Here is a 15,678-nt window from a genome sequence, read left to right as displayed (position 1 = left end):
GAGACAGTAAGAAGGGGCCATTTGAGAGGTACGTAGCATATGGAGGGGCTGGAGGTAGGTGGCTGGGGCCTGAGTCTTTGGACACTGGGCCAAGGGATTCTGACTAAGCATCAGGCCAGCCTGTTCTAGAGGATGACTCAATCCCCTTTGTGCCCTCTAGCCTTCCCTCTTCTGGCCCTGACCTTGTTGGAAGCCCAAGCTCCTTGGTGTACCCCCCCAACTCCCTCAGCCTTGGGAGGCATTCCTCCAACCCTTCTTCCCCTCTCCCCCCAACCTCAAGCCCTGGTTGCCCCCCCACAGGCCCAGTATCCTTGAAATCCACCACAGCCAAGGGCCTCAGCAAACCTCTGAGGATGAGAGAGACACCCTGAGCAGGAGGTGGTGGGAACAGGGAAGTAGAGGGGTTTGGCACTCCCAGCCTTGGGCACCAGATCACATACCATAGCTTTTAAACTCACCACTCCCCAAACCTCAAGAAACCTCCTCCCAGATAGACCCATCCACAAAGGATTGGAGAGACTCAGGAGATTTGGAGAGTAGAAAGGAATACATTCATAACATTCTTCTTCATTTTTTAATTTAATTTTTTAGGGCTGCACCCATAGCATATGAAAGTTCCCAGGCTAGGGGTTAAATGAGAGCTTCAGCTGCCAGCCTACACCACAGGCACAGCAATTCGGAATCCAAGCAGCACCTTCAAGCTACAGAACAGTTCATGGCAATACCGTATCCTTAATCCACTGAGCAAGGCCAGAGATCGAACTTGCATCCTCACAGACCCTAGTTGGGTTCTTAACCTGCTGAGCCACAGTGGGAACTCCATAAAGCTCTTTAAATTAGACAACCTATGAACTGTTTTATGTAGGGTGCCAGGAGGCAGGGCGGGGGGTGGGGAGGGGCATGCCCAACCCAGAGATGAACCCAGAAGCCAATTCAGGTGAAAAAGCACACCCAGTGAGCAAGCCAAGCACAGGCCTGCTCAGGGAACAAGTGTGAAGGGGCTGGTCCTTGGGCACAGTTTATCTGAGAGGGCTTCTTGGGGGAGAGTTCAAAGCAAAATTATTAAGGAGGTTAAAATCGAAATAAAATATCTTGTTGGCAAGAAGGAAAACAGGGGTGTTCACAGTCTCTAAGTTTCGAGGTTTCAAAGTGGGTGGGCACACAGGCTGTCGGGGAGACCAGGATGTCCTAGGCATTCATGTATACAGGGTCCACCAGGGTGAAGTTCACAGTGAAGATCCAAGATCACAGAAGGTGACGTGAAGAAGGACAAGGGGCTAAGAGGGTAAGACTTAGCTATTTCCCTTTTTTTTTTCACCAAAGTCAGAAAGTAAGACAATCTAGCTTTGGAAACAATAGTCCAGGTAGAAAAATTAGAGAGAGGAGGGAGGGAAGGAAGAATGTGGGCAACCACAAACAAGAGGTGATGGCCGGGGGCAATGAGAATGGACATAGGATGACATGGCAATGGAATTAGCTCCCAGGAAAGGATTTGGGAAAGAAAGGCCTGACCCAGGAGGAAAAGCAGCCTGCAGCAGCTTCCATGCAGAAAGCTTGATGGCCAAGAGCTGCCGTGGCCCCGTTCCCATGGACATTCTTGCTAAGGTACTCCCAGCCTTGATCCTTCACCAACTTTTATTCCACGGAAAGCTCTGAAAAGTTTGCTCAACATGACTCAGGAAACAAGATTCCCTTCTTCTGGGAGAAAGATAATCTTACAATGAGTACAGAAAACACAGACAATTATTCTTTCCACCCCAGACACAGGCGCCACCCCAGCTAGGACCTGGGCACATCAGCAACTGGGTGGGAGAACTGCTGTGCTCCTCCTGGCCTGTGTCAACAAAAGCTATGATTCACGGGTTCCCTGTAGAAACTGAGATTCACAAACAATCTTTCAAGGGAGGAGAGGCCCAGCCCCCTGGCCTCAGCCCCAAGGAGGAAGTAGCGCAGAGAACAGAGAACCGCCAGTTCAAGTGCCAAGCCATTCCAGGCTGATGAGCATCTGCCAACCCATCAGCTGTACCTCTGAAAGGGCACCTGTGTGGAGAGACCAGGGACCTGGCTCTCTCTCGCTGGGCAGTGTCGGTCTCCTCTGTTTACCATTGAGGGACTAGATTTCTTCATCCACAAAACAGACTGAATCCATTTCAGCTCCTCTCTCACTCTCTCATCCTTCTCACAAGAAGCAAGAAGTCTGCAAGACAAAAGATGTGACCATTTTTCTGTCTGATTCCCCCTGTGGTAAGGACGGGGAGGTGATGCAGAAGAAAGGGGATGAGGAGCCCTGGAGACTCCTTATCAGTTTAGACTGATGGGGGCTGGAGGACTTCATCAACAAGACTAACAGGGAAGAAGAGAACAAGTCCTCTACTCAGTGCAGTCACTGGGGCTTTGAGTGTGTGTGTGTGTATGTGTGTGTGTGTGTTCGCATATGGCACACAAAAGATCTAGGGCCAGGGATCGAACCTACGCCACAGCAGTGACCACAGCCATAGCAACAATGCTGGCTCCTCAACCCAGTGAGCCATCAGGGAAGTCCCCCGGCCTTTTGAGGAAGGATTCAAGAGTTGGAATCCCTGGCCATCAGCAGGAGGAGTATACAGTCAGGGAGGCTTCCAGAATAAGGGAGCCTCAAGCAGAGTCGGGAGACAGCGCTTTGCTGCAAACAACCTTTTCATAAGTTCCTCAATGGGCTCCCATTTTATCTTCCCAACAGACTGCAAGCCTGTCATTAAAGAACGACTACTGTGCTTCTCTCGAATCCCCACAGGATTTGCCTCAGGAGGGACAGCCCGCTGGCACTTCCTTCACTACACCTGATCACATCAGGAGCGAAGACTCAACAAACACTGGCTAAGCATTTGCATGTCCTCGGTATTGCAAAAGCTGTTTTCCCACATGGACAGTCATCACAAACCCCCCTACACAGACACCCAAGTTGAGGCCCAGGGAAGTTTCACGGCTGGTCCCATGTGCTCCCCTGTGTCAACCACAGTGCCTGCGATTCACTGTTTCCTTCCCCTTCCTCCCCATTAGGTGCTCATCTTCCTCTGAGTCCCATGTCTCACCACTAGGAAGCAATGGGGCTGGGATTCCAACTCATCGTCTCACCCTCATACAGGCTGAGGGCTCGGCCCTGAGGGTCATATTCCACAGGAGTAGACAGGACCGTACTTACTTGTACGAAGGCACACGTTCACACCCCAGAACGTCGTGTGTAACCCACACAGTAGAGATGGCAGCTTCAGAGAAAAATAAAGGGGCCATCAAGACGGCGGTGGATCCCTGAGAAAGAGGAATGTGGAGCAGGATTTTCAAGATCTGGAGGGAAGGCTTGGGCTGCGGCTGGCGGGGGTGGGAGGGGGACCCCGGGGGAATTAACTGCTGAGAAAGTGTTCCAGAGGAAGATGAGCACCAAAGGGGAGGAAGGGACAGGAAACAGTGAATCGCAGGCACAGGGGTTGACACAAGATGTTTGGACAGGAGGGAGTTGGTCCCAGGCCTAAGAGAGCGGTTTAGAAATGAGGCAGTGTTTTCTGAGTCCATTATGAGATGCAAGATTAGGACATGACTGAAGGCAATTAAGGCGCTTCTCATTCAACTGCTGATCAAGTTGCGACTGGAAAGGAGTTTCCATGTGGGGGGAGGGAAGCCAGGCAGCCAACCAGCAGCTTTTCCACCATTTGCAGAGGGGGGCTGAGTGGGGGCTCAAGGCTGGTGGATGCAGATGCCGAGAGGATGCCATCAGAGGCTGGCATGAGCGCGCCCCGCCCCCTTGGAGGAACATAAAAGTCCCGGGGGGTTCGGGGCTCCCCAGATGCCCTGTCTTCTCCATCCCCCTCCTCACGCACCCAGGTCAGGAGCTTTCCTAGCCAGCCTCTCCCAGCCACCATGTCCAGGCAGTCCACCATCGCCTTCCAGACCGGCAGCCGCAGGGGCTTCAGCACTGCCTCCGCCACCACCCCAACCACCAGCCGCTCCCGCTTCAGCTCGGTCTCAGTGACCCGCTCTCCTGGGGGCAGCGGAGGGCTGGGAAAGATCAGTGGCGCTGGGGCTGGCTTTGGAAGCCGCAGCCTCTACAACCTCGGGGGGACCAAGAGGGTCTCCATCAGTGGGTGTGGCAGCAACTTCCGAAGCGGCTTTGGTGGCAGGGCAAGTGGCGGGTTTGGGGTCAGCGGTGGATTTGGCTACGGGGGTGGGATTGGAGGGGGTTATGTGGGCTCCGGGTTCTCCGTCTGCCCCCCCGGAGGCATCCAAGAGGTCACGGTCAACCAGAGTCTCCTGACTCCCCTCAACCTACAAATCGATCCCACCATCCAGCGGGTGCGGAAAGAGGAGCGGGAACAGATCAAGACCCTCAACAACAAGTTCGCCTCCTTCATCGACAAGGTAAGGTGGGGGCTCATCTGATTCATGGGGTTGGGGAGCACTCACTCAATGGCCTCCCTGGGAAAGCGCACCTGCTCAACAAGCATCTCCCAGGGGCAGAGGTATCAGTGGGTAGCACCAGCCTGCTCTGCAGGACCCATTGGAATTTCCCCTCTTATGCCTGGGGAGTCCTGCCAGCTGGTTCTGTCAACACAGAGGGAAGAACGAAGTTCTAACTAACCTAACCCAGAGTACTCAGCCTGGGAATGAGTAGGGAATGGAGGCTCCCCATCCAGAGCTCCAAGCCCTGCTGCTGCTGCTTCTGTGGAGCCTCTGAGAACATCAGGGAAGCTTCAAGGGCTTTCCCATCTTGAGTTGGAGTTGTCAATTATATCATTGGCAGATAGGCATCAGGTGGAAATTGTACTTTCTTCCTCTCTCCCTTATCAATTGGGGTGTCTGGCTCTGCTTCCCCACTTTCTCCAGACTTCATTCTCTTCTTCTCCCACCCAGGTGCGGTTCCTGGAGCAGCAGAACAAGGTTCTGGAGACCAAGTGGAGCCTCCTGCAGGAGCAGGGCACCAGGACTGTCAGGCAGAACCTGGAGCCCCTCTTTGATGCCTATGTCAATGACCTCCGGCGTCAGCTGGACAATGTCACCACTGAGAGGGGCAGGCTGGACGCTGAGCTGAGGAATATGCAAGATGTCGTGGAAGATTTCAAAGTCAGGTGAGAGTGGGAGACCCTTCTGGTCACATTTAATCATCCCAGGACCCTTTATGAGGACCAAAGGGGTGCCAAAGAGCAAAAACTCACATTGGGGAGGTTAGGATTTGAGGTCATTTTCCCATGAGATGTGGGGTAACAAAGGGATCTTCATCTCATGTATAACTATTAACAAGAAGCCCATTCTCATCTATCTCCATAACCACAAAGGGATAGCTTTGCCAGCTCACAAAACATCCTGCCTCTGGAAAGCAATCTATTGTTTTACAGTCAGCTTATTATTTAACTCCATTGGATGTCGGCTCTGATATTGAGATGCTTGCATTTCTAAGATGCACACTAGAGTAAAAGCATTTGGACCCTCCTTTGCGGAGGCAAGTTTGACTGGCCATCCCCTGGGCTGCAGTAGGTGAGGTATTCAACAGAAAGGATGGTCCTTGCCAACCCCTTAGCTGGTTCACCCTTCGTTTCTGAGTTAGAGCAACCCCTACACACCAAAAGCTCAATTTAAGTGGATACCCTGAGGTTCAGTGAAAATATGTCAAAATTGACCAGAACAGGGTCCTGAACAAAGTCCAGCCCACACTTCCAGCAGGTATTGGAGGCAGCAAAAGAAAAAATTTTTTTAGAGATTGGCATTGCACACCTCTAAGATGATGGAGTTGCATAAGTACATGTTTTTATTCCCATCAGCTCCATGCTCACCTTCTAGTCTTACAAAAGAAAAAAAAAATCCCTGGCAGAAGAAATTATTTCCCTTTTTATAGGGGGAGAAGTGAAGGTTAAGTGAATCACTCAAAGTCACACACAGGTCAGCGGAAGAGCTTGGTAGGACTTGAGGTCTCTTAACTGTTGTTACACCCGTACAGTCCTCCTCAGCCTGGGAAGAGTTCAATCAAGCCCTTGCTCAACAGCCCGCCCCCTCTCCTCTGTGCTTACAGATATGAGGATGAAATTAACAAGCGCACGGCTGCCGAGAATGAATTTGTAGCTCTGAAGAAGGTTCGTGGACATATCTCTCAAAGAAGAAGATTCAAAACTGAATTTGGGGGGAGTTCCCATTGTGGCGCAGTGGAAACAAATCTGACTAGGAACCATGAGGTTTCAGGTTCGATCCCTGGCCTCACTCAGTGGGTTAAGGACCCGGCATTGCCGTGAGCTGTGGTGTAGGTCACAGATGTGGCTCGGTTCTGGTGTTGCTGTGGCTGTGGCATAGACCAGCAGCTGTAGCTCAGATTAGACCCCGATCCTGGGAACTTCCATATGCTGTGGCTGCAGCTCTAAAAAAAAGACAAAAAAAAAAAAAAAAAAAGCCCGAATCTGGGAGTGTGGGATGACTGACTCTTGGGCCACCCAAGAAAAGTGACATCATGATAACTTAAGAAGAACTGGAGAGCTCAAATCTGCCGTAAACTGCCCACCCCATTTATGGCCCCAATGACCCCACTTGGATTTCTGTTAGCCCAGGAAACCCAGCAATCACCCGCCCCCACCCCCAAGCCCCCAATGCAGAGTTTGCTAAAATCCAACCTAGAAAGTTCAGGAAGGAGACTTCCCATATTCTTTTGGGCTTGCTTTCTTGGGCCAAGGTCTCAGTGGAGCATCCTGTGCTGTCTTTCCAGGATGTGGATGCTGCCTACATGAACAAGATGGAGCTGGAGGCCAAGGTCAACTCTCTGACTGATGAGATCAACTTCTTGCGGATGCTCTTTGAAGCAGTAAGAGCCTGCAAATATCTTTTTTTCCTGCCTATGTCTGGAGCCTGAAAAGAAAAGGACGTTGCAGAGTGTCATCCATAGAGTGCCCATAGCTGGCATGGCGCCCCAGATACTCCAAGCCAGGGCTTGGGTATTGAGAAGAACTGCTTGAAATCCTGCCATATTCAACCCCACCCAGCTCCAAGGCTTCTCCCCTCAACCCCATGGCCTAGCAAGGAGAAAATGTTGATTCCTAAAATCTCAGGTCATTGGGTAACATTCCCAAAGAATCAAGACCCACCTCTCCCTTCCCTTTCCCAGAAAAGTTCAAAGGGCAAGATGCCCCTCAGCCTATTGGTTGGGGTGCTTCTTGGCCTCTGAAGATGTCTCATTCTGGACACTTCCACTCTGATGGCAGAGACCTGGGTCTGAGAAAGGGGAGGAAGGGGTAGAGAGTGATGAAGTCACACTGGGGGACAGGCAATTCTAAAACCCACCCAATCTTGTAGAAACTTTAATCCTGGCATATGAATCACATGTTGTATTCAACTTGTTATAATCTGAATTCATAGACTGCTTACCCATCCTTCAACCTCAGGGCAAAAGCACAGCGGAGAACCTTGAGAAAGGATGCTGGGGCACCCATCACCCTGATCTATGACCCAGAAACTCCTTGGGGATTGGCATGGGACCCCTTAAAAGCCTGGCATGAGAAGAGCTGGAAAATTCCTGCCAGGGAGGTCGAAGAAGAGATTTCTGACCTAGGTGGTCAACCATGTGATTTCAAGACCCCTTCTTTTTTATGCTGCAATGACACTGAGTTTGCTGGCCCTGCAGGAGCTGTCCCAAATGCAGACACATGTCAGCGACACATCGGTGGTCCTGTCCATGGACAACAACCGCAGCCTGGACCTGGACAGCATCATCGCCGAGGTCAAAGCGCAGTATGAGGACATCGCCAACCGCAGCCGGGCCGAGGCTGAGTCCTGGTACCAGACCAAGGTGAGTGTGAGCAGCTCCACAGTAGGTTCCAGGGCTAGAGTTTCTCTGAAGCCTTGGGAAACGTGTGACCATGTTTCCTCCAACCTGGCAGAAGTGTCTTTGATGCTATGAAAACTTAACTTGAAGTGCATGTGAAAACGTTACTACACTTACACACTGATATGTGATCAGGCAATGTTGAATGCTCAAAAGGACAGTCACAGTTCCCACATCCCTTACCAAGTAGTTGGGGAATGGGTAAGATTCTGAAACAGACAAGAAACAGTCATAACATTGTTTCTAAAAGGTTTATTGGGGAGTTCTCCTTGTGGTTCAGTGGTAACAAACCTGACTAGTACCCAGGAGGACTCAGCCCTGCTCAGTGGGGCATTGCTCTGAGCTGTGGTTTAGGTTGCAGACACAGCTAGGATCTGGCATTGCTGTGGCTGTAGTATAGGCCGGCAGCTACAGCTCCAATTGGACCCCTCACCTGGGAAATTCTGTATGCTGCAGGTGCAGCCCTAAAAAGACAAAATAAAAAATAAAAATAAAGGGTTTATTGATTGGTGACAGAATTACCACTGCCAAGCGGGACTGCAGAGTTGTAAATAAGTAAACTGTAAAAGGAACCCAAACTCTGGGAGGCCATGAAGTGAATGAAGAGTCACGGAAGAGGAAAAGACAGCATTAATAAAACACTTCCAAGAATAAGAGGGTTTTCAGTCTGTTTTGGAAGCAGAGAAGGAAAAAAGATTGCCAAGGAGCGAGGAGGTGTTTAAGGCCGAATGCGTGGTCCTGTGGGGCTGGAAGGCAGAAATGAGTGCTTTGCTGAGCAAGAGAATTTGTACTAGAAATAAGGATGTTGGGGTGACCAAAATAAGCTGCTGCCTGAAGCTGCATATGGCTAGAAGTTTGGCTTTAAGGGTTGTAGTAGCCCAGATGATCCAATCCATGAGATCGGTTCTCTGCCAAATGCTTTTCATGGGCAGCTGCTCATCTGCAAGCTGGCTCCCATCCTTGCCCTGCTCTGGGCCTGCCGGAGTCCCTACCTATCCCTGCAACGGGATAGAAAGGAAGCAGAGTGTCAAGTGCCGGGATGCAAGGGCAGAAGCAGTCCTTTGGTGGTTAGTGAAGGTGGGATGCACTTAACCCTAGGAGGAGTGGTTGAAATATATAGTGAAAGATTCCTTTTGTTGGCGAGGTGGTTGTTCCTTTTAACCATGTGTGTGTCTGGAAACTAAGGGGCTGAGCTATTCAGCACCTTCAAAACTGGACAGATCTTCACACAGGCAGGGGCTTTTCTTCCTGTGGGAAAGGTAGAGGTTTTCTCTGTTCTGCTGGAGGACACAGAGCGTATTTATTGCTCCCAAATGGGTGTGTCCTGGATGCGCACCATTAAACGGAGAGCCGCCCAAGACAGAGGGTTCTGTTACAAAGTCAAGGCCTTCTGCCGCCTGGGCTCCATTCAGCACTGGTTCCTTCCATCTCCTCCCTATTTCCCCAGCACTGTTGTCCGGAGGGTCACCAAAATTCATGGTCCTACTTGATCAGGATGAATGCCCCATGACCAAGAACGCCCCAAGGACAGTGTCTTACTCCCAGAGCTCTCTTGCTCTTTCCTGTCCCAGGGTCTTCACACACAGGCTGTTTCCCTCATCTAGAATATTCTCCCCCAACCCCGTCACTTAGGTCACTCCTTCCCATGCTTGGAGCCTCTCCATCTCTGGAAAGACTTCCCTGCCTGTCCTACCCCCACTGCTATGTCTAGATCAGATTCCTTTATTGTGCCTTCATAGGCCTCTGTTCACTTCCTAAGGGATACTTATCTCAGTGTGGAACTATACATTTGCTAATATGCCGATACGATTATTATTTATCTTTCCCAATAAACTGTAGGCAGGAGTCCGATTATGCTCTTCATGATAGTCCCAGAGTCTGGGACATGCCTGGCAGGTAGATGTGTTCAAGAAGGGAGCGAAGGGGAGTTCCGGTCATGGCTCAGCGTGGTAACGAACCTGACTAGCATCCATGAGGATGCAGGTTTGATCCCTGGCCTTGCTCAGTGGGTTAGGGATCCGGCATTGCCATGAGCTGTGGTGTAGGTTGCAGATGTGGCTCAGATTCCGCCACTTGCCTGGGAACTTCCATAGGCCAGAGGTGTGGTCCTAAAAAGACAAAACATAAAAATAAAATGATAACAATTTTTTAAAAAAGAAGAAGTAGGGAGCGAGGGAATTGTGAATGATCAGCGGGTGGGTGGGCCCGCTCAGGGCCCAGAGGGACAGCACTCCATGGGGAGTGCCCAGGCCGGCATTTGAGGGGGTGACCGACTCTGCTCCGGTTCTGTCAGTATGAAGAGCTGCAGGTCACAGCCGGGCGGCACGGCGACGATCTCCGAAACACCAAACAAGAGATCTCTGAGACAAACCGGATGATCCAGAGGCTGAGAGCCGAGATCGACAGCGTCAAGAAGCAGGTACATTTTGGGAGGGCCCAGAGCTCCCCACACACTCACTCCTGGGTCATTCGGCCACACTTGTGGGGCTCCTACCTAAGAAGGATCCAGACTCTTGTAAGGCTAATGGCTTCCCCCTTTCCTTACAGTGCGCCAGCCTGCAAACAGCCATCGCCGACGCAGAACAGCGTGGAGAACTGGCCCTCAAGGATGCACGGGCCAAGCTGGTGGACCTGGAGGATGCCCTGCAGAAGGCCAAGCAGGACATGGCACGGCTGCTGCACGAGTACCAGGAGCTCATGAACATCAAGCTGGCTCTGGATGTGGAGATCGCCACCTACAGGAAGCTGCTGGAGGGAGAGGAGTGCAGGTGAGGGCAGATGCACCAACCCCACCCCAGCTGCCTGGGCATTCCTGGGGGCTCAGGTTTATGCAAGCCCCTTCTTGCCTGGGAAAGGAGCACAAGGCAGGTAGATTTGGGCTCTGACAAAGAATGCAGATGCAATTTCTTCCAGGTAAATCATCATTAGATTCCCATATTTAAGATGGAACTACTTTGAGCATCCCATAGAAATCTAGGACCTGAATGGATCTAGGTAATCAAATTCTACCAAAGGAAAAATTTGGTTATACTGTGGGACTGCATTTGTGGTAAGAAAGGCTCTGGGCTGAAGATAAAATATCCTAGGATTTGGGCTTACAGGTCCACCACTAACTATCTATGTAAGCCTGGGAAAGTGAGTATCCCCTCTCTGAACTTCAATTTCTTTAGTGACAGAATAAAGAGGCCAGGTCATGTGATCCCCAAAGCTTAGTGGGAGCTTTGTGCTCTGCCAATTACCAGTTGTATGACGGAAGGCAAGTTATTGATCTCCCATTCCTCACCTGTAAAATGGAGATAACCAGAGTTTCTATTTTACATGTTATCAAGAGGATTAAAGTAAAGGACTACACATTAACTCTCAGGACAATGTGTGGGACCCAGCAAGTGGTCAATAAATGTTAGCTATCTTTTACTTTAGTGGCCGAAGATATGGGCTTTGGTGTCAAATCCAGCTTTGTGATCATGAAGTAACCTCTCTGGTCTTCAATTGCCCCATCCGTAAAAATGAGATAATAATATCTACTTAATAGGGTTGTTATTAAGAGAATTCAGTGGCATAATGTAGGTAACAGGTAGGTAGCAGTCTTCAATGTTCTAAGCCTGTGTTTATGAATGAATGCCACTTCTGTCTTCAGGATGCAAAATTACTCCAGTTGGTAGAACAATGATAGACTGATGATTGGTCTTGTTACATTTGTGACTCGGACTCATCTCCACACCTATAATAACTTCAGTGAATGACAATAGTGCATTGTTGAAAGAGAGATCTTCTTGTTCTATGACAGCCCTGCCTTTCCAACTGACACTAACATGTGATTAGCTTTATTTTTTTTTCTTTTTATGGCCACACCCGAAGCATATGGAAGTTCCCAGGCTAGGGGTCGAATCGGAGCTACAGCTGCCAGCCTACACCAGAGCCACAGCAACACCAGATCCGAGCTGCGTCTGCAGCCTTACACCACCGCTCACGGCAACACCAGATCCTTAACTCGCTGAGTGAGGCCAGGGATCAAAACTGCAACCTCATGGTTCCTAGTCAGTTTCATTTCCACTGCGCGCCATGACAGGAACTCCAGCTTTAACTTTTTTTTAAGATGTCTCCCTAGTTTACGCCAAAAATGTGTTTCTGAGATTGCAGGTTTTACTCCCATGAACCTCAAACTCTGCATTATTTCATTGATTAGATTACTATTTTTATAACAGTAAAAATATATTACTCATATTTAAATAATTTAAGTAATTCAACCTCCATTACTTCTGCAGTAAAAATAATTAAGGGTTTTTTTTTAAAATGCATTTAAAACAATGTTCAAGATGTTGTTTCGAATGCCCACAGCTGTCGGACACCATGGTAACCTTCCTTCTCCCCTCTTCTCCCAAACAGGCTGAGTGGAGAGGGGGTTTCTCCAGTTAACATCTGTGAGTATGACCCTCCTCTTGTGTCATTTGGAGTGTATGCTTGTGTCAGAGCCTGGGTGGTGGGGGGACACACAGGGCATTGGAGGGGATCCCATTGATGAGGTTCATTTTGAGAGGGTTTGAGCCTCTGAATGCATTAAAAAGAGCTGTGTTAGGAGAGTCTTTAATGTCACCATTCTTACCTCTTTGCAAGTGAGAGGACTCCCCAGAAGGGAGCCATGAGAGGTTTGCTGTAATCCTTCTGCTTGGGTTGGAAAGACCCACTCACTACCCCTCCCACCTCCCAGAATTCCACACCTTTCTAGCTGGGGCAGTCAGTCTAGCTCAGAGTTGAGTGCTCAGTGCAGACAGGATTTTTGAAAACTCCTGTCTGCCCACAGCCTTTGAAGGGAGACTTTACCCTGGGCACTAGGACTTTAGAACTAGGCGCTAGGTAGCCCCTTCCCAGAGAAGCCCCGCCGCTCTTCTCAGCTTGCAGAGTATAAATGCAGAAAGCCCACCAAGGCTGTCAAGCAGCGGGAGCTCAAGACCCAGCAGTTGGGTGCAGCTGCTCAGAAACAGGAGGGGCATTTGTTAGCAAGCTGGCACAGCCACAGACAGCTAAGCACAGAAGTTGTCACTAGTGGAGCTCAGTGCTGGCCTCGTGAGGCCAAGAGATGACTCTTACAACTTATGGTCTACAAGTCAGCTCAGTTTCCTTGATGCAGGATTCACCAAAGCAATCAATGACATTAACCAATGGTTCCAGAAGACAGATCCTTCTGAACCACCCAGGGGACCTCCTTCCCAGAAGTCCTTGTCCAGTGGCTCCAGACACCCTCAAAGCTAATTTTGGGAATGCATGGCATAACTTCTAAATTTTCCTTTCTCTTGAAAGCACCTAAAAGACTGTATTCATTTCCTAAGTTTGTCCCAACACAGTACCACAAACTAGGTGGCTTAAAACATAAATGGATCATCTCACAGTTCTGAAATCCAAAACCAGAATGCTGGCAGCACTATACTCCCTCTGAAACCTCTAGAGAGAATCCTTCCATGCCTCTCCCCAGCTTCTGGCAGCAGCTGTCAATCCTTGGTGTGCCTCACATTACGCCCCTCTCTGTCTCTGTGCTCATGTGGCCATCTCCCTGGGTGTCTGTCCTCCCATGGACCTCTTCCCTCTTCTAATAAGGACACTGGTCAGAATGGATTAGAGTCCACCCTAATGATGTTATCTTAACCTGATTATATCCCCAAGATCCTATTTCCAAGTAAGATTTCATTACAGGTATTAAGGATCAGGACTAAGATGATGGGTGGTTATAAAACTAGGAAAAGAGCAGGTTAGGGAAGAAAAAGGGCAGAATTGCCTGGCCACTGGCTCATTTGTCACTTGGTCTGTCAAGAATATTCCTGGCCACTGGTTCATTTGTCACTTGGTCTGTCAAGAATATTCCAGCCCTGGAGTTCCCGGTAGCCTAGCAGGTCAAGGATCTGGCATCGTCAGATGCTGTGGCTCAGGTTACTGCTGTGGCACGGGTTCGATCCTGGCTTGGGAACTTCCAAAGGCTTCAGAAGAGGCAAAAAAAAAAAAAAAGAAAGGAAGGAAGAAAAAGAGAAAGAATATTCCAGCCCTGCTCTAGGATTCAGAGAATTTATAGTGGGGACACAAAAGGAAATGCATACATGCCTTCCTACAAGCTCCCAGAAGGAAGGGAAACACCAGAGCCGGGGCCACAGAGGGAGATGGGGACAGAGCAGCAGGGGAGTATGGAAGAATCCAAAGGGAAAGCGTGTGGACCAGAACAGCTTCCTGGAGGAGAGAATTCTCCAGAAAGCTCTGGAAGGAAAAGGGAAACAGCAAATAGGAGCAGAAGGGCGGCAGCAAGCCATTTGGGACCTGATGGATGCCTGACGCTGGGGCGCAGAGAAAACCAGGCTGAGATGAAGGACAGTGACCTCACGAAGTGAGCAAGAGAATTGGAATGAGGCAAACCACCATCCACACTCCGTAAACTCTGGGGCACTAGCCCCGATGCCCCAAGGGTCTCCTCTCCTGCCCTTGGTCTGATAACGTCTCCTCTCTTCCGGCAGCCGTGGTCACCTCCACCGTCTCCAGTGGCTACGGAGCTGGCAGCGGCATTGGTGGCAGCAGCCTCGGCGTCAGTGGGGGCAGCGGCTACTCCTTCACCACTAGTGGTGGGCACAGTCTGGGGACGAGCCTGGGGGGCTCTGGCTTCAGTGCCAGTAGCAGCCGGGGCCTCAGGGGCAGTGGCTCCAGCGTCAAGTTTGTCTCCACCACGTCCTCCAGCCGGAAGAGCTATAAGCACTAAGGGCAGCCGCCCCTCACCTTCAGCACTGCCCTGAAGCCAGATCCTCCAACTCACCTGGCCTGTCTGCACTTGCTCCTGCTTACCTGGGGGCTTCTCCTACATCTCCCTTCTGAGAGGCCCACCTGTGCTGCTGGGAAGCCTGGCATTCCAGCTAAACCCCGATCCCCAGCCCAAGCCAGCCTCTGCCCTCCCAACAGTCCCCAGATGGCTCCTGGTACCGCTCAGTGCCAAAGCCTTCTCTCTTTCAAAATTCACAGTAGGCTTGTCTTTTGGAGATTCCCCATCAGCTCCGCCCCTCTCCCTCCCTTCCGATGCAGTGATGAGCAGTCTGTGTCTCCTGTGCCATCTCGATGTCAACCCACCTGGCTCACAGTGCTTATGAGCTGCGTGGGAGTACAGTCTTCCTCTCTTTCCTCCCTGGACTGTGTCTATTAAATGCATGTGTAATGTGTTTGGTGTCCAGCCCTCTGTTTGGAATGTGATAGAACACAGAGCAATCCTCCTTCTCCTCCCACCCTCCACCCTGCATGGGGCCCCACATAGGGAGGGCTCAGAACGCACCAGACCTTCCCCTTTCCCTCAGAGTGCCAAGAAGACTGGCTTGGGAAGATGGGAGGGGCAGGAGGGCAGAGCATCCCTTCCCAAGCTTCTGCCCACTTCCTCCCATCTCTTGTTAAGATGCCTTCTTTGAGAAGCCCAAGCTGCTGGGCAGAAGCTCTGCCCAGCCTCCCCACTCTGTATGTCATGCAGGGCAATGCTGTTCCCTCCCAAGCCCAGACTGGGTTCCGAGGACACTGACGTAGGGTGGGCGGCCCAGCCCTCTGCCAGCAAAGGGCCGATTGTTCCCTGACAGCTTCCAACTTGCAGACCTGAGCTGGGAAATAACAGGCCAGGAGAGGAGTTAAAAGGCAGCCCTGGGGGTGATGCTTCCACCCAGCAGAGGGGCCATTTTGGCCCATAATTGCAGGCAGCTCCCACATTTTTACAGTTTACAGTAAAAATGTGGGCGTTTACAGTCTCTGGACCTCTCCCATCAGGCCTGAGCCCCCGGCATTGCCCAGAGTGGGGGAAGCTGGTGTGGGCTTGGAGGGTGTGGAATGGGCTCGGAGCTTGG

At 50.7% G+C, this 15,678-nt stretch overlaps 1 protein-coding gene across 1 annotated transcript; it reads left to right on the top strand.

Annotated features, from left to right (window-relative positions):
• The first annotated feature begins 1,986 nt into the window (after nucleotides 1-1,986).
• KRT75 (keratin 75) lies at nucleotides 1,987-15,015 on the top strand. Its single transcript, XM_003126168.6, has 10 exons — nucleotides 1,987-2,244; nucleotides 2,720-4,392; nucleotides 4,885-5,099; nucleotides 6,038-6,098; nucleotides 6,719-6,814; nucleotides 7,631-7,795; nucleotides 10,125-10,250; nucleotides 10,379-10,599; nucleotides 12,218-12,252; nucleotides 14,326-15,015. Exons 2-10 carry the CDS (start codon nucleotides 3,895-3,897, stop codon nucleotides 14,562-14,564), a joined length of 1,656 nt encoding a protein of 551 aa, XP_003126216.5. The 5' UTR covers nucleotides 1,987-2,244; nucleotides 2,720-3,894; the 3' UTR covers nucleotides 14,565-15,015.
• Nucleotides 15,016-15,678: the final 663 nt, after the last annotated feature.

The sequence above is a fragment of the Sus scrofa genome, chromosome 5 (genome assembly GCF_054392235.1).
Source record: "Sus scrofa isolate SSC_HxYL_T2T_F1_AM1 chromosome 5, Sscrofa_HxYL_maternal_Yorkshire_Landrace_v2.0, whole genome shotgun sequence".
Lineage (NCBI taxonomy): Eukaryota > Metazoa > Chordata > Mammalia > Artiodactyla > Suidae > Sus > Sus scrofa.
Note: the sequence above shows the minus strand (reverse complement) of the source record. Positions and strands in the feature narration are given on the sequence as shown.